The sequence below is a fragment of the Culex pipiens genome, chromosome 3 (genome assembly GCF_016801865.2).
Source record: "Culex pipiens pallens isolate TS chromosome 3, TS_CPP_V2, whole genome shotgun sequence".
NCBI classification, from domain to species: domain Eukaryota; kingdom Metazoa; phylum Arthropoda; class Insecta; order Diptera; family Culicidae; genus Culex; species Culex pipiens.
The window spans coordinates 72,244,311-72,267,251 of NC_068939.1; the positions used below are offsets into that span (position 1 = coordinate 72,244,311).

Below are 22,941 nucleotides of genomic sequence, written 5' to 3' on the forward strand. Positions count from 1 at the left end.
GAATTGTTATAATTTGTCCCGGGGATGTCATAAATTGAAATACAATCAAATTTTGGTCTGGAAATTTGTATTCGGCATATATCAGCATTATTTTGGCTTATTAGGGAAAACTGTTCAAATTTCAGTATAGAGATTCGCAAATTTTACATTTGACTAGTATCATTTAAATTGATGTCTTGTTTTTTTAGACATTTACAAACAAATTTTTCAAGCATTTATACACCCAAAGCAAAAATATAGCTCAAAATCTGCAACAGTGGATTTGCTGCAGAAAATGTCACAATTTATAACATTTTTTGCAGCAAGCCCGTAGATCATTTTTGCCCGCGTGTACACATTACAGCGATCTGCAGTTCTCACCAACACATATAATAGGGACGTGGCGTTACATCGTGCTGCCACCTGGTTTTTTTAAGCGCAAGAGTGGAAAAGTGCTGAGTCATCGTCTAAAAATAGACGGCGTCCTATCTCGCCCAGCAAAATGAAGTCGATAAAGTAGTCGGTTTCGATGAGAAAAAGTGGAAAATGTGGTCTAAAAATAGCGACGCCATCCCCCTATGCTGGCCCGTCCCCGAGCAACACTCCAAAGAGAAGAATATGTTGATGCTCTTTTACTCACATTTCATCAAGCATCCATGGCGCGGTGGTAGCGTGTCGGATCAATAATCAAGAAGTTGGTGGTTCAATCCTCGTTCTTATAAGGGTTTTTTTTGTGAAATACAACCAAAAAGCCGTCGGTAATGTCGATTATTGTCGGTAACGGGCAAAAATGTCATACCCCTATATCTCAAAAAATGCATGAGGACAGATTTCATGCAGAATCTGATATACTTTCATGCCACCATGCATCAGAATCATGCGACCGCCGGTTGGGTGTACATTGGATGTATCAAAATTAGTGGCCAAATCAAATTTCTATCAATGTCACCCCGGGCTATTAAAGTCACCCCAGTTTACGGTATTTTAAGTAAGTAAGGATACATTTTATACATTTTTTTATATGACATGACTACACCCAACCGGCGGTCGCATGATTGTGATGCATGGTGACATGAAAGTATATCAGATTCTGCATGAAATCTGTCCTCATGCATTTTTTGAGATATAGGGGTATGACATTTTTGCCCGTTACCGACAATAATCGACATTACCGACGGCTTTTTGGTTGTATTTCACAAAAAAAACCCTTATAAGAACGAGGATTGAACCACCAACTTCTTGATTATTGATCCGACACGCTACCACCGCGCCATGGATGCTTGATGAAATGTGAGTAAAAGAGCATCAACATATTCTTCTCTTTGGAGTGTTGCTCGGGGACGGGCCAGCATAGGGGGATGGCGTCGCTATTTTTAGACCACATTTTCCACTTTTTCTCATCGAAACCGACTACTTTATCGACTTCATTTTGCTGGGCGAGATAGGACGCCGTCTATTTTTAGACGATGACTCAGCACTTTTCCACTCTTGCGCTTAAAAAAACCAGGTGGCAGCACGATGTAACGCCACGTCCCTATTATATGTGTTGGTGAGAACTGCAGATCGCTGTAATGTGTACACGCGGGCAAAAATGATCTACGGGCTTGCTGCAAAAAATGTTATAAATTGTGACATTTTCTGCAGCAAATCCACTGTTGCAGATTTTGAGCTATATTTTTGCTTTGGGTGTAACAGTCAGATTTTTGCATATGTATAATATGTTAACTAACCCTAGATTTAAAACTAACAACTTAATGTAAAACTAAAAATTATTTGTAATTGATCGTGTGAACCAACCTAACAACAATCATTGAAATGATCATCGCGAGCGAAATTGTTATCTACTCTCGCGAGATCGTCACGATAACTGCAGTAGAATCGTGTAGGTAACAAAATACGAAAACTGCTGAGCCTGTAGTGGTCAGCAGCAGCAGATAGGTTTCAGATCAGATCAATAAAACCCCCCAGAACAGATCCCAATAAACCACGGTCAGAGTAGTATCTCGGTCGCGTCTTTTATCCCCGACGAATAAAGTTCTTTTTTTGATTGTGCACCAGATTGACGATTCTTGGCTAATATCCATCCGAAAGTGCGCGAGTGATCTGTCCTGTACGGTACAGTTGTTCTGGGCTGTGAATCTGCTGTGTTGCTGGCATTGGCTCACTTGATTCCGCCGTCCGTCCGTTCCACCTCGACGTGTGTGGCTACCTGTGGAGCGTCTGAACCAGTCACGTAAGTGCGTGCGAGCTGCATTTTTTGGGCCACTCTACGAGTGGGTGTTAATTCCTCCCATCGAACCATCCGGGACCGAGCCCGGCCCCATCATCTGGTCCTTCGAGCCGGATGGGAGGTCGCCCCGACCAGGAGGTGCGGTGAGTACGCCATTTTTGAGGATTGCTGCACAAAGGTGCATTGTTGGCTCCAACTAAGCCATTTTGTTGGAGAGCGTGGTTCTTGCTAAGAACAATTAAGCGCGCGCGAAAATTGGCCTAATTGTACTCGCGTTTGCGGTGTGCCCCAAGCGAGATTTTTGGAAATTTGGAATTCCGGCAGAAATTGGCCAACCTGGGAGCAAACTTTTGGAAGTTTTGCGTGCATGCTAAAGTGGTTGTGGGTGGCAAGTCAATCGCGTTAGGGTGGTACGATTGCGTCGGTAGTACCTGCCCCGGTCGAACCTGCGTCGCGTAACTCAGTACGAGCGCGACGGGAAAATCCGCATCCGATACTCCGTGCTGTTTCCGTTTTCCGCGTTTTTGTCTTTGGTGGTAGCGAAGTCCAGTGGTGAGTGAGAGTGTGCATTATGGCTGCGGCGAAGCAACGGTTGTCCGATTGCTTGGTCAGGCGGCAATGTATCGAGACCATGCGCAACCAGGTGGAAAAGTTCATCGCGAAGTTCAACACTGAGACGGACACGTGCCAGATTCCTGTCCGTTTGGAGAGTTTGGATCGAGCGTACCGCGAGTTCCTCGAAGTCCAAGCCGAGCTCGAACGTACCGATAAATCCGAGTATTTGGAAACTCATTTGACGGAACGAGCTGACTTCGAGACGAGATACTGTGAAGCCAAGGGATTTTTGCTGTCGAAGCGGACCGAGGAGCAGAACCTGACCGCAATGAACAGCACCATGAACACCAGCCAGCCTACCCATCCAGTATCCTTCCACCTACGCCTACCCAAGATCGACCTGCCGAAATTTGATGGAGATTTCTCTCGTTGGTTATCCTTCCGTGATGCGTTCACGTCGATGGTGCATTCCAATCCAGACATCCCAACAGTGGCGAAGCTGCAGTACTTGTTGAACTCACTCGTGGATAAGGCAGCACTGCAGTTCGAGAACGTGGAGATTGAGGCAGACAAGTATGCGCCAACGTGGGATGAACTGCTGAAGCGCTACGACAACAAGCGGTTCCTGAAGCGTAAACTGTTCCACGCCCTGTACGATCTGCCTTCGCGTCCGATATTGACATGGTTATCGGCGGAGAATCCTACCACGAGCTGCACACTGGCAGCAAGCAGACCCTCGACGAGGGCCTCCCGTTGATAATCGAGACAGTGTTTGGGTGGACCGTATCCGGAAAAGTGTGTATCCCATCCCCAAGTATCCCACGTGTTTGCCACCTCACCACTGTTGATCGAAGCCTGGAACAAGCGCTCCAGAAGTTCTGGGAACTGGAAGCTGTCGAACCCTGTTCAGTGCTAACCACAGAAGAAACCCACTGTGAAGAAATCTATTCCGCTACCACCACGCGCGATTCGTCGGGTCGTTATATCGTTCGCTTGCCACTCACCCGCGATCCGCTCGTCACCCTCGGCGCATCCAGAACAATCGCCGAACGTCGTTTCCTGAGCCTGGAGAAGAGACTAGAGCGTGATCCCACCACTCGTGAAGCGTACTGTAAGTTCATGGACGAGTACGAACGCCTCAACCACATGCACAAGGTCGACGATCCCGTGGACGACAGCATTCCGCACTGCTATCTTCCACACCACCCGGTATTCAAAGCCTCGAGTACTACAACCAAAGTCCGTGTAGTTTTCGACGCGTCGTGCAAGACGGCGTCGGGATTCTCCGTGAACGACCTGCAACTGGTGGGACCAGTCGTTCAGGAAGATTTGTTGTCGATCGTCATGCGTTTCCGGACCTACCCAATCGCGCTAGTAGCAGACTGTGAGAAAATGTACCGCCAAGTTTTGCTACATCCGGAAGACCGTCCGTACCAACGCATCCTCTGGCGTCCCACTCCAACCCAACCGCTTGCGACGTACGAGCTGAACACCGTAACGTACGGTTTCGCATCCTCGCCATTCTTGGCAACCCGCACCCTCCTCGAGATAGCCAAAAACGAAGCCAAGAACTACCCAGAAGCAGTCGAAGCAGTGAAGCAGGATTTCTATGTGGATGATTTCCTGTCTGGCGCTGATGACCTCCCATCCGCAACCCGAATCCGGAAGCAAGTATCCGCCATGCTGCTAGCAGCCGGTTTCCCGCTGAAGAAGTGGGCATCCAACGTTCCAGAGGCGTTAGCTGATGTTCCGGAAGAAGATCTTGCCATCGTTCCGCTCCGTGACCTGAAGGACGACCAATCCGTGTCTGTGCTCGGACTTGTTTGGGATCCAGTTTCCGACACACTCCGTTTCAAGGTGGAACTTCCGCTACCCGCAGCTGTACTCACGAAGCGGATCGTGATGTCGTACATCGCCAAGATTTTCGATCCAGCTGGCTTCAGTGGTCCAGTTATCGTAGTATCCAAGCTGTACATGCAGGGTCTGTGGACTTTGCGCACCAAGGAGAAGCACCGCTACGAATGGGACCGCCCGCTCCCCTCGCAGCTGCAAGCTGAGTGGAAGGCGTACCACAGTACGCTTGAAGAGTTGTCAAAAGTCCGGATTCCAAGATGTGTGTACCTGCCAACCGCCATGTCCGTCGAGCTGCACTTCTACTCTGATGCGTCGGAGAAAGCCTACGGAGCCAACTGTTACGTGCGCTGTGAGACGGCCAAAGGTATCCAAGTGAGACTGTTGGCGTCGAGATCCAAGGTCGCTCCGCTGTCCAAGCTTCAATCCATCGCCGATCTTGAGTTGTGTGGAGCTGAACTGTCCGTGAAGCTGTACAAGAAGGTGGTGAAAGCCATCAAGAAGCCGGTAGAAGTGTTCTTCCATACAGACTCGATGATCGTACTGCAGTGGTTGCAGTCCCCACCAGCCCGTTGGAAGACATTTGTGGCGAACCGAGTAGCACGGATCCAAGCCGAAACCGACGTGAGACGCTGGCGACATGTTCCCGGAATCTGTAACCCAGCCGACGTCCTCTCCCGTGGCCTGAGCCCCATCGAGCTTGTCAACTGTTTGCTGTGGTGGTTTGGCCCGGAGTACCTGTCCAAGTCCCGTGAACACTGGCCACGCTCTGTGATTCCCGATGTCGATCCTGCTACTCTACCTGGAGCAAGAAGCAAGGCCGCCGTGATGCTGATCACCGCTGCCGATCCGAAGTTCTCCGATGAGCTGTTCAGCCGTTTCTCCGAGTATTTCCACCTACGTCGCGCTGTTGCTTACTGGAGAAGATACTTCCGTATCCTGAAAGCTGTATCCAAGAAGGAGAAGCCAGAGCGTCCCGAAATTCTCACTGCCGCCGAGCTGCGTGACGCTGAGATCGCTCTGTGCCGTGTAGCCCAGCGAGACATGTTTGCAGAAGATGCTGCCGACCTGGTCTCCAAGGAACGAGTATCACCGTCGTCGCCGCTGAAGTGGCTCAACCCGATCCTGCACGGTGACGGACTCATTCGAGTCGGCGGAAGACTCAGCAATGCTGCAGTTCCCGATGAAGTAAAGCACCCGATCGTGCTGTTGGCGAAGCATCCGCTTTCCATCCTGTTGGCGAAATCGTACCACGTTGATTTGTTGCACGCTGGCCCCCAGCTGATGCTTGCTACGATTCGCCAGAAGTTCTGGATCATCGGTGGCCGGAATCTGGTCCGCCAAACCTACCATCTCTGCAAAGAATGTTTCCAGAACAAGCCAACCCTAGTGAAGCAGAGCATCGCCGATTTGCCAACCTCACGTGTCACTCCAACCAGACCGTTTGCTGTGAGCGGTGTAGATTATTGTGGACCTTTCTACATCAAGTCGCCCATCCGAAACCGAGCTCCAACCAAAGCGTATGTCGCTATTTTCGTGTGTTTCGCTACACGTGCTGTGCACATTGAGCTAGTGTCGGACCTATCCACCCAAGCTTTTCTTTCCGCACTTCGTCGTTTTGTCGCACGCCGTGGAAGACCGAAGGAGATCCACAGCGACAACGGAACAGCGTTCAAGGGCGCATCCAACGAGCTCCGCAAGGTCTACAGCATGCTGAAAACCGATCAAGAAAGCCGGAAGTCGATTCTCGATTACTGCGCTGCAAACGAGATAACCTGGAATTTCATCCCACCGCGTGCTCCACACTTTGGCGGACTGTGGGAAGCAGCCGTCAAGTCAGCGAAGCACCACCTGTTACGTGAGATCGGCAACACCAACGTGAGTTACGAGGACATGAGCACTCTACTAACCCAGATCGAGATGTGCTTGAACTCCCGACCCCTCGTGCCAATCCCAAGCGATCCCTCGGACCTAGAGGTCCTGACACCAGGCCACTTCCTGGTCGGCACGAACCTGCAAGCTGTTGAAGAACTTAACCTGGCCGATGTTCCGGACAATCGTTTGTCGCACTGGGAGCTGACACAGAAGCGTTTCCAGAGAATCTGGTCGAGATGGTATCCTGAGTATCTGCAACAGCTCCAGTCGCGCGCAGTCAAGGGCTGCAAGAATCCCGTCACGATCGTACCAGGACGAGTCGTGCTGATCAAAGACGACAACCTGCCGCCGACGCAGTGGCCGCTAGGCCGAATCACCCACGTCGATCCCGGCAAAGACGGCGTTGTTCGTGTCGTCACTTTGAAAACAGCAACATCGGATGCCGTCGTCAGGCCGGTCGCCAAGATCGCACTTCTGCCAGTTCCGGCCGAGTCGGAGCAGCAGCTTAATCCAGCTTGCAGAAACTGAACCCGGTAGAGCACGCCAAAATTTGCTCGATGTCTTCGTGGGAATCTCGCAGGTAATTGCGGTTCCAATCCCCTATTTTGTGTCGTTCGATCTACCGGGTCTTTTCCACTCCCAGATGCCTAAGCCGAAGAAGAAAAAGTACGTCGTTTGTCATCGTTTTGCTGTTTGTCGACATCCGCCGTGTAAGCCGTTCATCCGACCCTGGTAGAGCACGCCGAAATTTGCTCGATGCCTTCGTGGGAATCTCGCAGGTAATTGCGGTTCCAATCCCCTTATTTGTCGCGTTCGATCTACCGGGTCTTTTCCTCTCCAGATGTCGAAGAAGATGGTGCCCAGCGAGTCAACGATCCAGTTCGTCGCAGTTTTTTGACCCTGGTAGAGCACGCCGAAATTGCTCGATGCCTTCGTGGGAATCTCGCAGGTAATTGCGGTTCCAATCCTTTACTTTTTCGCGTCCGATCTACCGGGTCTTTTTCTCTGCCAGATGTTGACGAAATTGGATTTCTGGCACCACTTCTTCACCACCCCCAAACTGCATTCGTGACTTCGCCTCACCACCCACATCGAGCCGAGAAGTCACATGGCCTGTCAGCGGACATGCCAGATGCAGCCGAAGAGTCACGTGCTGGCTCACCCGAAGTTTCCCGATCGCCAGCCGAGCCGAGTCGAGTCCGATCAAGGTCGGCGAAGGAGCGATGGAGAAGCATGGTTGTATGATTGTGAAGAGAGTGTTTTTGATGTTTGATTGTGAAGAGAGGAGTGATTGATTTTTTGTGTTAGTTTTAGAATTAGTTCTGTACATATTGTAAATAGTGTGTTGAAATAGCCGAGCCATTTCAAGGTGGCCGGAATGTATAATATGTTAACTAACCCTAGATTTAAAACTAACAACTTAATGTAAAACTAAAAATTATTTGTAATTGATCGTGTGAACCAACCTAACAACAATCATTGAAATGATCATCGCGAGCGAAATTGTTATCTACTCTCGCGAGATCGTCACGATAACTGCAGTAGAATCGTGTAGGTAACAAAATACGAAAACTGCTGAGCCTGTAGTGGTCAGCAGCAGCAGATAGGTTTCAGATCAGATCAATAAAACCCCCCAGAACAGATCCCAATAAACCACGGTCAGAGTAGTATCTCGGTCGCGTCTTTTATCCCCGACGAATAAAGTTATTTTTTTGATTGTGCACCAGATTGACGATTCTTGGCTAATATCCATCCGAAAGTGCGCGAGTGATCTGTCCTGTACGGTACAGTTGTTCTGGGCTGTGAATCTGCTGTGTTGCTGGCATTGGCTCACTTGATTCCGCAAGTGGCCAAGCCGTGAAGAATTGTGCTGGCCTGCTAAGAGCAGAAGTAGCTGGGAAAGGTGTTCTGGCGAGTGTTGGGAGTTTTGGCGAGCGTTTTGGGTTTGTGATTCGTTTGGGTTTGTGCGTTCAGTTGGGCTTGATTGCGCAAGCACCTGAAGCTGATCGGAGTTCGGCAAGGTTTCTGCTGCCGTCTGTGCGTGTGTGAGGTGCTCGGGGAATCTACCTCGACGTGTGTGGCTACCTGTGGAGCGTCTGAACCAGTCACGTAAGTGCGTGCGAGCTGCATTTTTTGGGCCACTCTACGAGTGGGTGTTAATTCCTCCCATCGAACCATCCGGGACCGAGCCCGGCCCCATCAGCATATATGTTCAATAATAAGCTATCCCTTAATGCCTGCAAACTCAAAATTTTAAAAAATGTTTAGATATTAATTTGAAAAACATTTGAAAACCCTATCAAAGTACCCCGGGCTTTCAAAGTCACCCCAGTTTACGGTACTTATTTAATTTGAAACACATTGGATCAAAAATTATAGTTCATTTAAAATCCAAAGCACAACAAAGAACAAAAAACAGATAGATAATATCACAACATCAAACATTACACCTTCCAAACATACACATTATTGTACGAGCAAATTCCAGCTCAAATCAGGATTTCTGGTACTTTTGTACTCGACCCTCTCCGATTTCAATAAAACTTTGTTGAGCCTATTTTTTCAACATTTTTTTATTTTTTTTAAGCCGATGTATCTTAACAAGGACTGGACATAGGACAATGGTCAGTATGGAGGGAGACTCTATGTAAAAAAATCGTGACATCACCTTAAAATTTTACTTTTAAACCGTAAAAATCAAAAAAATCTCATTGAAGTGGCGTATATTTTTATTTCAGTGTTTTTTTTCGGAAGCCCGTTCAACTTCCTACAAGCTTATCTTTGACCACTTTTTGATACGATGCAACGGCTTCGAGACACAATAATTTTTAAATTTCAAAAAATAAATATATTTAAATAACTTACGCCCTTCTCAAATGTTATATAGGCCTAGGATAACATGTCTGCAAAGTTTCATTGAAATCGGAGAGGGTCGGGTACAAAAATACCAGAAAAATTCCTGATTTGAGTTGGAATTGCTCGTACTTTAAATCGCGGAATTAGATTTTTTTACAAGAAAAAAAAACACCTTTTATGATTTGATAATGTGTGAAACTTCGAGGCTTCGGAAATTTGATTATTAACTTTACGTTGAAGAATCGGATAAGACAGTGTTTTTATTTTTTATTTTTTCTTCTTAAATATGCCAACCAGCTGTTATGATATAAAAAAAATTAACAAGATTTCATTAGGTTTGTTACTGTAAAATAAAACAAGACCTTACATTCGCAGAACTCTAACCAATTTTCTACAATAGAAATGCACTTGCTTTTCGCTCACTAATTGATGACCACGGCCGCGCTGTTCCTCAAAATCTAATTGGCGCATCAATTAGTGTCCATTACAATTGCCTTAAATTGAGCCCCAATATGAATGTCATTAACAGTTTTATTGGCTTCTTCTTCATTTGGCGCATACGTAAAGTAGGTACACTTGTGTGTATGTGTGGTGAATACACAAATTGAACTTCCTGTTTCGGTTTCGGTTTGCGGCACGCGAATCGCATCAAGTTCATTGAAAAGCGAACCAATCGAACTGTGAATGGCTTCGATCGATCGATCGATCGTTTGAACAGAGAGGGCACGTTGGAAGAATTTTTATTGATAATTACCACGGTCATACATCAATTATGGGTAACAGCACTCAGCACCCCTTAAGAATGAGAGATTATTCAATCTTTGGGAATGAATCGAACCGTGGTATGGAAGCAATTCGATTGTCATCTTTCACACCTGAGTCGTGTTATTAAAAGTGAAAAGTTTTTCAAAAAAAAAATGTTTCAAAAATTACAGTTATGATGATACTTTTGCCAATGCTAGTGCAGTACTATCAACCACAACGTTGGGATGGTGTGAATTAGCCAAAGCAGTTGAACCGGTAAAGCTGGTTAAACTTATCAATGAAATTAGCCTTTGTTTTACGGGAGGGAGTACCGCGCTCTTTTTTTCGGCGCGCGGCAATTATTTTGTGATGCTGATTCCCACCGTGCTATTTCTTGCTCGCCCGGTGATGACTTCACGGTGGGCGTGGGGAATAATGGGCCGAAGCCGGCTTTTGAACTAGAAAGATACGCAATCGCGATCGGGTTCCATCACTAGTGCCGGCAGCTGGTGGCACGGGCAATTTTCGCTAGGGTGGCCTGATTGGTACTTGAAATTTAGTTTAAAGTTGAAGTCAGAGTAAGAATCAAAGTTAGAGTAAGAGTTAGAGTTAGACTCAGAGTCAAAGTTGGAGTCAGATTCAAAGTAAGAGTAAGATTCAAATCAAAGTCAATGTCAAAATTAGAGCCAGAGTCAGTCAAAGTCAAAGTTAGAGTCAGAGTCAGACTCAAAGTCTTCATTAGATTTAGATTTAGAGTCAGAATCAAAGTTAGCGTCAGAGCTCGCGTCAGAGTTAGAGTCAGAATTTGAGTCAGAATTTAAGTCAGAACTTGATTTAAAGTTAGAATCAGAGTTAGAGTTAGATTCAGAGTCAAAATTAGAGTCAAATTTAGAGTCAAATCAAAGTCAGAGTTAGAGTTAGATCCAAAATTAGTCAAGTCAGAATCAAAGTAAAGGCCAACGTCAGAGTCAAAGTCAGAGTCAAAGTCATAGTCAGAGTCAAAGTCAGAGTCAAACTAAGAGTCAGAGTCATAGCTAGAATCAGAGTAAGAATCAAATCTAGTTTAAATTTTCTAAAGGTCCTATCAGCATAGGAAACCACTGACTCATAGGTTGTTTTGAAAATTTTATCTAGAAATCATAATGAGAGTCAGAGTCAAACTTAGAGTCAAACTTAAAGGCAGTGTCAAACCAAAGTCAGAGTTAGAGTCAGAGTCAAAGTTAGAGTAAGAATTAGAGTCAAAGTAAAGTCAGATTCAAAGTTAGAGTTAGATTCTAATTAAAATCAGAGTTAGAGTTAAACTTAGAGTCAAAGTCAATGTTAGAGTCAAAGTCAGAGTCAAAGTCAGAGTCAAAGTCAGATTCAAAGTCAGAGTCAAAGTCAGAGTCAAAGTCAAAGTCAAAGTCAGAGTCAAAGTCAGAGTCAAAGCCAGAGTCAAAGTCAGAGTCAAAGTCAGAGTCAAAGTCAGAGTCAAAGTTAGAGTTAGAGTCAGAGTCAAAGTCAGAGTCAGAGTCAAAGTCAGAGTCAAAGTTAGAGTTAGAGTCAGAGTCAAAGTCAGAGTCAGAGTCAAAGTCAGAGTCAAAGTCAGAGTCAAAGTCAGAGTCAAAGTCAGAGTCAAAGTCAGAGTCAAAGTCAGAGTCAAAGTCAGAGTCAAAGTCAAAGTCAATGTTAGAGTCAAAGTCAGAGTCAAAGTCAGAGTCAAAGTCAGAGTCAAAGTCAGAGTCAAAGTCAGAGTCAAAGTCAAAGTCAAAGTCAGAGTCAAAGTCAAAGTCAAAGTTAGAGTCAAAGTCAGAGTCAAAGTCAAAGTCAGAGTCAAAGTCAAAGTCAAAGTTAGAGTCAAAGTCAGAGTCAAAGTCAAAGTCAGAGTCAAAGTCAAAGTCAGAGTCAAAGTCAGAGTCAGAGTCAAAGTCAGAGTCAGAGTCAAAGTCAGAGTCAAAGTCAGAGTCAAAGTCAGAGTCAAAGTCAGAGTCAAAGTCAGAGTCAAAGTCAGAGTCAAAGTCAGAGTCAAAGTCAAAGTCAATGTTAGAGTCAGAGTCAAAGTCAGAGTCAGAGTCAAAGTCAAAGTCAATGTTAGAGTCAAAGTCAGAGTCAAAGTCAGAGTCAAAGTCAGATTCAAAGTTAGAGTTAGAGTCAGAGTCAGAGTCAAAGTCAGAGTCAATGTCAGAGTCAAAAACAGAGTCAAAGTCAGATCGAAGTTAAAATCAGAGTCAAAGTTTTATTTAAAATTAGAGTCAGAATCAAAGTTAGAGCCAGAATGAGAGTCAAATCAAAGTAAGAGTCAGAATTTGAGTAAGTGTCAGAATCAAACATAGAGTCCGAGTCAAACTTAGAGCCAGAGCCAAACATAGAGTCAAAGTTAGAGTCAGAGTCAAATCAAAGTCAGAGTTAGAGTCAAAGTCAGAGTTAGAGTAAGAGTCAGAGTCAGAATTTGAGTCAGAGTCAGAGTTAGAGTTAGAATTTGAGTCTGAGTAAAAGTTAGAGTTAGAGTTAGAGTCAAATTCAGAGACTGAGTTTGTTTGAGTAAAAGTTAGAGTCAAAGTCAGTCAATGTCAGAGTCAGAGTTATAGTTGAAGTCAGAGTCAAAGTTAGTGTCAGAGTCAGTCAATGTCAGAGTCAGAGTTAGAGTTAGAGTCAGAGCCAGAGTCGCATTCAGAGTCAGAGTTAGAGTCAAAGTTTGAGTCAGAGTTAGAGTCAAATTCAGAGTCAAAGCTAAAGTCAGAATCAGAGAAAGAGTCAGAGTTGGAGTTAATGTTAGCGTTATAGGTAGAAGTTAATGTAATAGAGTAAATCTAAATTGATTAAATTTAAAATTATTTTGGGTAACCCTAGTCACCATAAAAAACCACAAGATCTGGCCACCATAGCCAGGGTTGTTGCCACCCTAGACTTGCTCTCACACAAAAAATACAGTCTGTGGGAACGCAACCGGATAATGATGGCACAACTAGCGCACTTTTCTCCAGTTTTCATAAAATAAAACACACCTCTTCACACAATCGCTCAGTTTTTCGGCCATAATTATATGAACCATATCGGAAGAGGAAACTGCGGCTATTCTAATAGTGCGGCGACCAAACTGGCATGAGAGTGAAGAAAGACGCGGTCTGATTTGAATAGGGTTTTGTTATATTTTGGATTATTTTCGCTCTCCCTCTCTGTTATCGCGGTCTATTGTTTTTATTTAAAAGAGCGGTTAATCACACCTTGCCTTTCTTCTTACTTTTTTTTAATTCTGAAGTTTTTAGATCAATTTTTTTAATGTGCAACTAACTGTAAAAGTTTAAAGCATATATTTTCATTGCTTTTTATTAGTTTTTAGTTAGCTTTTAAAAAAAATAGTCTGATTTTAAATTATCTTAAGAAAATATTGATACTTGATATTCTAATGAAGTTTAAATTTCCCCATCCTCCCAATAGAAATAGAAATATTTGAACAATATTTAAGGAACACTAAGGGTAACTAAGTATTGAAAATAAATATTCATGAATACATTAAATTCCGTCGAAGGATCATGTCGATGTTACGATGAAAAAAATATACTTTGAAATTTCCACCTTATGAAAAAGGCCAACTCACACAGTTTAAGACCCAGAAGCTCCTAATTCCGTTCCGTTCACCCTCCAACCCCGAACCCGGTACCGCGAACCGTAACGTGACTCGCAACTTTCGCGCCATTTTGCGCGGGCCCTAAATCGCGCGTAACTCGCAACGCAGCACAAAACGCCCTTTTTGATCTGGGCCGCGCAAAGCGGCGGCGATTCCGAAACCTCTCCGCCACTTCACGCTTATCAATTCGTGGGTCAGGTTCCTTCCATCACAGGGGCACCTGTGCCGTGCTCCGGGTTGGCGGCATCGTCCTCGGCGGCATCGGTTGCAAATAGAACATGAAAAAGAAACCGAAAATAATTAGATTTAAAATAGTGAAACGATTTCTTCTCTTTCTAATTTCATTATCTACAGAGATAATTCCTCTCGGGGAAAAATGTAGAACACCAGCGCCGCCAGTCGGCACAACGCGTTAACTAACAATATTTTCTCACGTTTATCTGCGGTCCGCGGGCCTTTGGCCACGGCGTCGGCGGTCCCGGGACTTGATCCAGCGACGGCGGCGGCGGCTCCAATAACGAAAAATGCAGCACTACGGATCTAATTTTCACAAATTACTTCCCACACTGACCAGGGGGCATGGCAGCAGCGGCAGCGGCCAACCCGGGACACAAAGCTAAAAACAATGAAAATTAGCCGGAATTGGCCACTTCAGGGGGCCCCCACTTGAGCAATCCCAATTCCCAGTTGGTCGGTCTCTTTAGGTTATTTTTTTTTTTTCTTCGAGGTTTTATTTCGGAAGCGCTCTTGTTTGTTCCGAAACCATCAGCTCCCATGCATTAGCTTTCTTCTGGTGGTGGCCCCGAGAGAGGAAAGAATCGATGATTTGGAGGAAGATGATTGCTCAATTTAATTGCGGGTGAAGATTTTCTGGAGTGGTCTAAGTTGGGCCGTTTGGCGCCTCCCTCGGACCGAACAGTAGAATCTTATGCAGCACACTGCTTTGAGGTTTGATCTACCGAAAAAAAGGTAATTTTCACGCTAATCAAGGTGGGAGCAGTGCGGTGACTAACTGTGAATTCATGAGAAGGTATTTTTTAAATGTAATGTTGCCCAATCTCAATAAGGATGATCCCAAGGCAGCGATTGATTGCCCAGAGTATGGGAAATTGAGTCCAAACCTGGCTACACAAGCCGAATGTTGTAATATGTCAATACAAAAATACTATAAAACTATTTGAAAATCTAATCAAATCAGGTTGAGTAAAACTTTTGAACGACTTCACCAAACTTAAAAACTGACTCACTACTAAACTCATAAAAATAATCAAGAAAAATCTGATTCAATCTGGACCAAATATTCCGTAAAATTGTGATGTGTATACAGTGTTGTAATTCTCGTGCTCTCGCCAGAAACTTTCCTCTCTCTCGAGTTCTCACCGCGAGTCCCGAGCTGCCGAGAGCAATTCACCGATTGAGCGTGCTCTCCTCTCCCCTCGGTAGCGCTCGTGAACGGGCCAGCTCGCGAGCCTCAGTTGCCTGCGAGCGAGAAGTAGAACGAGTTGTAAATAAATTCCCTTCCAATGTCCCAATGACCTCAAATTTTAGGCAAACAAATTAACGCAATATTTTTCTCTCCGTTTTGGCTAGTGCGTCCATTCTGGAACTCCCGGGATTTTTGCAAAACCGGAAATTTCCGAATCCCGGGATATTTTATATTTTATCCCGGGAATTCCCGAAATTCAAAACAAACAAATTTTGGTCTGAAAATTCAGATTTGATTGTGGAAATAGATAGCTGCAGTTGAATACCCAGCAATTAATAAGAATTTTTAATTATTAATATGGATTACAAGGAAAAATTGTTGAAAAAAATGTTTAAAGATCCGCAAAATGACTAGCGCTTTAAATGTTTTCTATTTAATGTTTATTATCTTTTAAAATACTTGATGTATTAACTTATATTTATGATTTTAAACTACATAAAATAAATATCATATTTAATTATTTTTCATCAAACACCAGCATCTGGAGCAAATCAGGACTAAATCAAGATAGCTGCTAAATTATTTTTTTTGGCAAAATGCTTAGATTTTTTTATTGAGATGGGGTGATTGGCCATCATAATTAAATAATGGCATCAGTAGTGCGGTGCTTGTGGGACGCGAAGTCCTGTTTTTTCGTGTTATTTTCCGTCTCTTTTGTGTCGCTGTTCGAGTGCAGAGTGCTTAATTGGCAAACACGGAGAAAAAAGAGTTCCCAAAATCGTGAACAAGCGTTCATGAAAATGAGAACCACGAACAAAGTGTTCAAATTTCATGGTACGTTTTTCAAAATCGTACCATGGAATTTGAACACTTTGTTCGAGGTTCCCATTTTCATGAACGCTTGTTCACGATTTTAAGAACTCTTTTTTCTCCGTGAAGGGAGCGCGTGGTCGTAAAAAATATGCGGAGTGAAAAGTGATTTCTTTTGTGATTTTCAAAGCCCTTCCTATATCATCGTTGATCGGAAGGCACGGCGTCGGGTGGATTGTGTTTAAATTTTTCGAATAAGGTTTAATTTTTTTGCGGTGAAAAAGCCAATTCTATATAATGAACGAAAGACGCACTGACAATTTGGATCGTTGAGTTAATAGTGGAGCAAAATAACTGTGTGTGAGTGATTTTGTGTGTTAACCAGAAAGACCTTCCCATAGCATCGTTGCTCGGAAGGCTCGCCGACGGGTCTGTTATGAAAGTCCTCCCCATAGCGTCGTAGCTCGGGAGGCATCGAAAAGCCAATACCTTATCCCACTAACCCAAAAAAAAAATTAATCACGTGATGCTTGAAGGAGATGCTGTGGATTCAACGGTCTCAAGCGGTATCAACAAGTATATAGCGAAAAACTATGTGCTTGATGAGTCTGCAACTTCAACTATCGGACTAACATTCTTCCCTTTCGTTGAACTGCAGGCTTCTTGGGAGGGCGCCGGTATTGACTAATAAAGTCGGGGTCTTCAGGGGTTAAACAGTGAACGGATGGTTGGCTCCCACTGATCATTTTTGATTCATTGTTTAACTTCAGCTGATCTGTCAATAACGGAGTAGCAGCTCATTGGCAGTCAACCATGCTCATGCTCATGCTCAAAATGCTTAGATTTTTTGATTGATTTCGGTTAAAACAGGAACAGAACAAAACAATAAGTACAAAGATTTGCAAACCTAGAGTTTTCTTTTTTTTTTTCAAAGGTCCTACAAGCTATTGTCTTTTATATGTTTATAGGACCTTTTCAAAAAAATCTCTTGATTTTCTCCAGTTGGTTTAAGCCATTCCACGTCAAACAGGAAATTTCCAAATAAAAAAAAGCACATTTTTCAAAAAAATCATATCTCCGGAACGGTTGAACCAATTTTTGAGCGTCACAATTCAAAGGAAATGTTACTAGTTCGGCTTTTAATGAAAAATATGTGGAGGTTTGAAAAAGCTAGCTGAATCCTATTTGTCAATTTGATGGTCTCGGGACCAAAGAGCTCATATCTGAAAATATTTTTTTCTGATTCCTTGTAATATTTTACATAACATATCCAAAAATTATCCATTAACACGATTTGGAGATATGATTTTTTGAACATAAAAAGTTTTTGTTGACGCGCCGAAACGGGAAAATAACGAAAACTGGTAAAAATCAACTTTTTTCACTAAAACTGCGGTAACTTCGGAATGTCAGCAATGACCTATACATGTTAGGGTACCAAAAATTGCGTCTTTCAATTACAAAAAAACCCCACTTTTTATGTTCAAAAAATCATATCTCCGAATCGTGTTAGTGGATATTCGCAATTTTTGGATATTTTATGTAAAATATTACAAAAATCAAATCAAACCATCCACATTAACGACCCCCGGGTCTTTTGTGGTCTCTATTGCAAGTTTCTGCTCGCACCTAGGAGTCCGAAGGCTTGAATGGGGAGAGCACCCAAACCTCTTTTTACTCCAAGGAACCTTCCACCCCACTATGGTACATTGGGTGGCCAAGTTTCAAAAAAGTGACCTTCTCCAAATATTTTTTGGTATTTTTTTCTCGAAAGTAAACATTCTAACTAAGAAAAATCCAAATTTTCAAAGCTCTAAGTTTGTTCATTACGGAGATACGCAAGCTGAAAGTCAAAAAATGGAGTAAAAAACTAGCGTTTTTCGTAAAAAAGGCTGATTGTTTAATTTTAACATAACTCAGCCATTTTAAATGTTTTATTAGGACAAATATACATCGTTGGAAAGGTAATGAGATATGCTTTGAAACTATTAGCATAGCATAGCATAGCATTGGTGTCTACCCGTAGCTGCTACTTCGTTATTGACCAGGACCCCCAAAAATTGCTCCGTGGACCACAATGAGATATGCTTTGAAACTATTAATAGATAAAATGTTGTTTCCAAACCAAAAACTGAAGTTTTCATCGAATAACTGGAGCATTTTTTTGACAAATCATATTTTTTTGTGTTTGTTAATCGAGTACTTTTTTTGCTAACCGATGCTAAACATGAAACTAAGATCACTTGAAAGATTGGATTATAATCTAACATTGCTGAAATTTCCAGCCTGCGATTTTTTGCGTTTTCGGAGATATGCCATTTTGAACATTTACGTTTTATCAAAATTTGCTGCAATCTACATATGCGCCCGTTGATTTCACTTGCTTTGCTACCTACTTCGTGGGCATCGTCGCTTCAAAAATCAATACCTGTTTTCAAGAAGTTCGAAATGACTTTATTGGAATTTTCTGTTGCCTACATTTAAAATTGAGTACCTTAGTCAAAATAAGGTATTCGTACCGAAGTTTCTCAAGCGAAACTGGAGAATCTCAGTTTGATACCGAAAAAAGTGTTCATCAAAATGTTGACTTAGCATGATGAATTTCTGCGATCAATCCATGAAACTGATCCACATTTAAGTTCTATGTTGGTTAGTACAAAACATCATAAAAAGTACCTTTAACATATCCTGAAGCTGTCACAAACTCTATAATCAAATGAATTTTAAGAATATGGTTTGTATTTTATCGTTTTACTTCATAATTAATAGTTTGAATAAAATTATTTTTTCTGTTATTAGATTTAACAATTAAAATTTTCGCAATTTATGCCCGTAAGGGTGGGGGGGGTCTCAAGTTATATGGCATGGACTCACAAAAAGAAACTCACAGCAGTAAATAATAAATATTTGACTTAACTTGAATTTATTACGCTTAACAAAATTTTGTTGGAGGGAAGGAGGAGAGGGGGGGGGTGAAAGAAAGAGGAGAGAGGGGTTGTGTCCTTAAAGTGGGGATGTATTAGATTATCCATAATTTAATAATATAAACTTGCAATACAATATATATGCAATTCTGTTGCACTTGCAAATGTATGAAAAGACTATTTATTATAAACAATCAACTATTGAAAAACATGAAAAGTCATAAAAATCGACGTATATCATTTCAATACCATACAATTACCCAAATTTGTATGAAAAAACATTAAAAAGGCAAAAAAATAATTTGGCCGCCTGTTTGTATGGAGATGGCCCATAGTGCACCCCAGTGTTTGAACTGACGACCTTTGGATTGCGAGTCCAACCGCCGCCAGCGATTCCACCGGAGTAGGCTTGGTTTGGTGTGTTGTTTGTACTTATGGCATGGAGACGACTCCTATACCTGGAATGACTTAACGGCCTAACAACCAAGGCCGGGACCGACATTTTACTTCCTCATCCGATGGAAGGTTGCAGCAGATGGGAATCGAACCCAGAATCATCCGCTTACAAAGCGGACAGCGTAACCATTCGGCCACGCACTGCCAAAATATTACAAGGAATCCGGGAAAAATATTTTCAGAACTCTTTGGTCCCGAGACCATCAAATTGACAAATGAATTTTTCATAGGGCCTTTTCAAACATTCACAATTGATAACATTTTTTTTAAATTGTGGCGCTCTAAAATTGGTTCAGCCGTTCCGGAGATATGATTTTTTGAAAAATGTGCTTTTTGCGAAAATCTACGAAAAATGCTATTTTTTGGACCCCCGCTTTTTCGGATAGGAGCACCCTAATCGCCAAACAAAAAAAAATACAAATATTTGAGTCAAAGAACCCCCACTCCAAATTTGAGCCAAATTGGAGCACTTTTGATTTGGAAACTTTTTGTTTGACGTGGAATGGCTGCTTTATTGAAAATGAAATTCCAAACATATCTAACATTTTACATTGGCTGGTATAATTTTGTTTGATAACAATATAAAATTGATATAAACAAATAATATAAGAAATATATTTTAAAGAAACTTTTTATTTCAATCATATTGGTTTAAAAATTATGATTAATTTTAAATCCAAAGCACACAAAAGAACAACAAAAATCAATTTTTAATGTATTTTAAGCTTTATAAAAACTGCTGTCAATATTTAGATTGATGTGTAGATTATCTTCAATAACCAGTATTGAGCTAGGTAGTTGTATGATTTTAAGCTACAAAAACATAACAAATATAACGAAAACACAAATTTTACGACTGTTTCAAAAAATTCTCGGGATCCCGGGAATTTCCGGGATTCAAAAAATATGTTTCCCGGGAAATTTTAAACTCGTAGTTTTGGCAAATTGATTTCCATGGATTTTTTAATTTGTTTGAAACTGTATGAAACGATGTTTTATTGGCCAAGCTATGATTCTAAACAAAAACTTTTTTATAAAATCCACTATTTTGAAGATTCCTGCTTTATTTTATTTTATTTTATTTTTTTGGGAATGTTGATATGTCAATGTCATAAAGGATCTTTAATATTAAGGAAGGACTTTTTTTAGTTTAATTTTTCATGAAAACTTTAATGTTTTTCAAACTAATATTAACAAATTCACGATTAGTTAGGAAAAAAGTATCTGTTCAACGAATAAAAACAGGATTTCAGAGTATTTATTTAAAAAAAGAAAGCCCGAAAAATTTTCTACAAGTTTGTCTTTGACAACTTTTTGATACGATGCAACGGCTTCGAGATACAGTATTTTTGCCTTCCTCACGATACTGAGGAAAGGCTATAAAATCACTCGAAAATGAACTTCTCAATTATACTTCCTAGACCCACCTTCATGTATACCTATCGACTCAGAATCAAATTCTGAGCAAATGTCTGTGTGTGTGGTGGGATGTTGATCAAAAAATTGTCACTCGATTATCTCGACATTGGCTGAACCGATTTTGTCCGTTTTGGCGTCATTCGATCCGTCTTGGGGTCCCATAAGTCGCTATTAAAAATTAAGCAGTTTAGTTAAGTACTTCAAAAGTTATGCTAAAATACGATTTTAACAAAAGTCCGTAAGATTGTAAAAAGGGTGGTTTTTGTAAGAAAAACATGCTATACATTTCAGAAAGGTATTTAAAAGACCTTTCCAACGCGTCCAATACATTGAACATCTGACAACGCTATCAAAAGTTATAAGCACATAAGTGTTATTTACGCACTTTTTGCAATTTGGATAGCACCCTTTAAATGTGAGGAAGGCGCCAGCCACCTTAGGGTGGATTAAGTAACGTTTTAAATTAAAAAAAAAAAACATTTTTTTTTCTAAATAACTTAAACCTTTCTCAAATATCATTTTCCAATGCAACTGGCTCCAAATACAGAAAAATGGCTTAGCCTAGGATAACATGTCTAAAAGTTTCATTAAATTTGGAAAGGGACGGGTACAAAAGTACCAGAAACAAAATCTGAATTGCCCTGGAATTAATCTAAAGTAAAACTAAAAGAAGTACGGGAGTATCCAGCCAGAAAAGGTACATTCTGCCAAATTTTAAAAAAAATGCAGATGAAATCCACACCCAAAACTGGCAGCGCTATTCCGAGAGAATGATGGTCTCGAGTCGAGAGAATAGTGGTACCATTCACGGACGCAGAGAACACAGCTCGAGATGGGCGATAGAACTATTCTCTCGAGGTTCATTTGCAAAAAAAAGTTCATCCGTCAAACAAAAAACCAAAAGTGTCGACAACGGGAATCGAACCAGAGACCTTTGACAAACCAATCCAATGACTTAGCTGCCTCGGCCACCACAGCTTGGTGACCATGGAGAAGTCAGAAGTCGATGTATGACACTTGTTGGAGATTTATTGATTCAACTAACGAATGAACTCATTTGTTATGATGGTGTGAGTTGGTATCATTATTCTATCGATTTTGGCACTGAGCCCTCAATAAATTTTGAGAGAACGATTATCTCGATTCTGAATTTTGGGTGCATTTCCGGCTCTCGTTAAGAATCGCCCAATACTCACACTAACATTAAATGCCAAATTTTGCCGGTTCCAGTTTGTTCTTAACAGAAAAGTTCCCCAGTTGATTTACCTCTTGAGGTGTAGGACGTTGAAATGTAGGTTAAAAACTCCTCTCTGCGCTGACAGCTCTCGATACACCTACCCGGTAGCCTACATTTTCCCAACCATTAGCCAGCATCGCACCGGTTGAAAACGTTTATGAAATACAAAAAAAAAATGTTTAATTTCCTATGCAGCTCTAAACAATTGCCGCAGTTCAATGGCTCACTTTCCGTTTTCTTTTGCAGTTTGAACGCGCGCGCGTATACGCCTCACGCAAGAGATTATTTTTTTCTTTTTTTGCTCTCTGACGCAATTTTGGCCGCGGGGCTCGAGCCTTTGCTGATAACACATTTGTGAGGAAAATGAGAGTTTACAGTATCAAAATATAATTTATGAACTGAGAGTTCCGTTTTTCACGGGCACCGGCCTCGAGTGATTTTTCTTTTGCCTTGCCTCCTGCCTGTGTTGTTGGCCACTTTTCCGACCGCCGCCGGCCAGCAAAAAACAGAAGGCAGCCAGGCAGGTCGGCTAGCGCCACAAAGTGTTATAACAACCTTAGCCCGTACTGTAAAGTTGCATGCAATTGTTCTGAATAATTAATTACCGATAAAATTGATGCCTCTCTCGTGTACGTGCACGTTCAATGATCTTTTTGTATATCGATGCTGATTGATTGGCCGAGGCGCCTCCCTGCTTGCAGAGCCCCGTTGCTGTTGGGTGTCTGGAGTATGTACCAGGTACCAGTACAGCATATTCATCGAGAGAAGAGAGATTATGCAGATCACTGATGATGTCCGAGGGAACGTCTCCTAAGAATTTACTGAGCTGAACACCAGAACTAGCATTTGAATATTAACAATATTTTTTTCTAAATTTCTCATTTACTGAATAAAGCTTTAACCGTATTCCTAGAAAACATAAACATCTTTTGCAGCTACTGAAATACTGTAGGTGATGCCCTATTGAAATTT

At 42.2% G+C, this 22,941-nt stretch overlaps 1 protein-coding gene across 1 annotated transcript; it reads left to right on the forward strand.

Annotated features, from left to right (window-relative positions):
- The first annotated feature begins 2,780 nt into the window (after positions 1–2,780).
- Positions 2,781–8,686, forward strand: LOC120426776 (uncharacterized). Its single transcript, XM_039591549.2, has 3 exons — positions 2,781–3,415; positions 3,490–7,269; positions 7,332–8,686. The coding sequence occupies exons 1-2, from the start codon at positions 2,781–2,783 to the stop codon at positions 7,016–7,018; spliced, it is 4,164 nt and encodes a 1,387-aa protein (XP_039447483.2). The 3' UTR covers positions 7,019–7,269; positions 7,332–8,686.
- Positions 8,687–22,941: the final 14,255 nt, after the last annotated feature.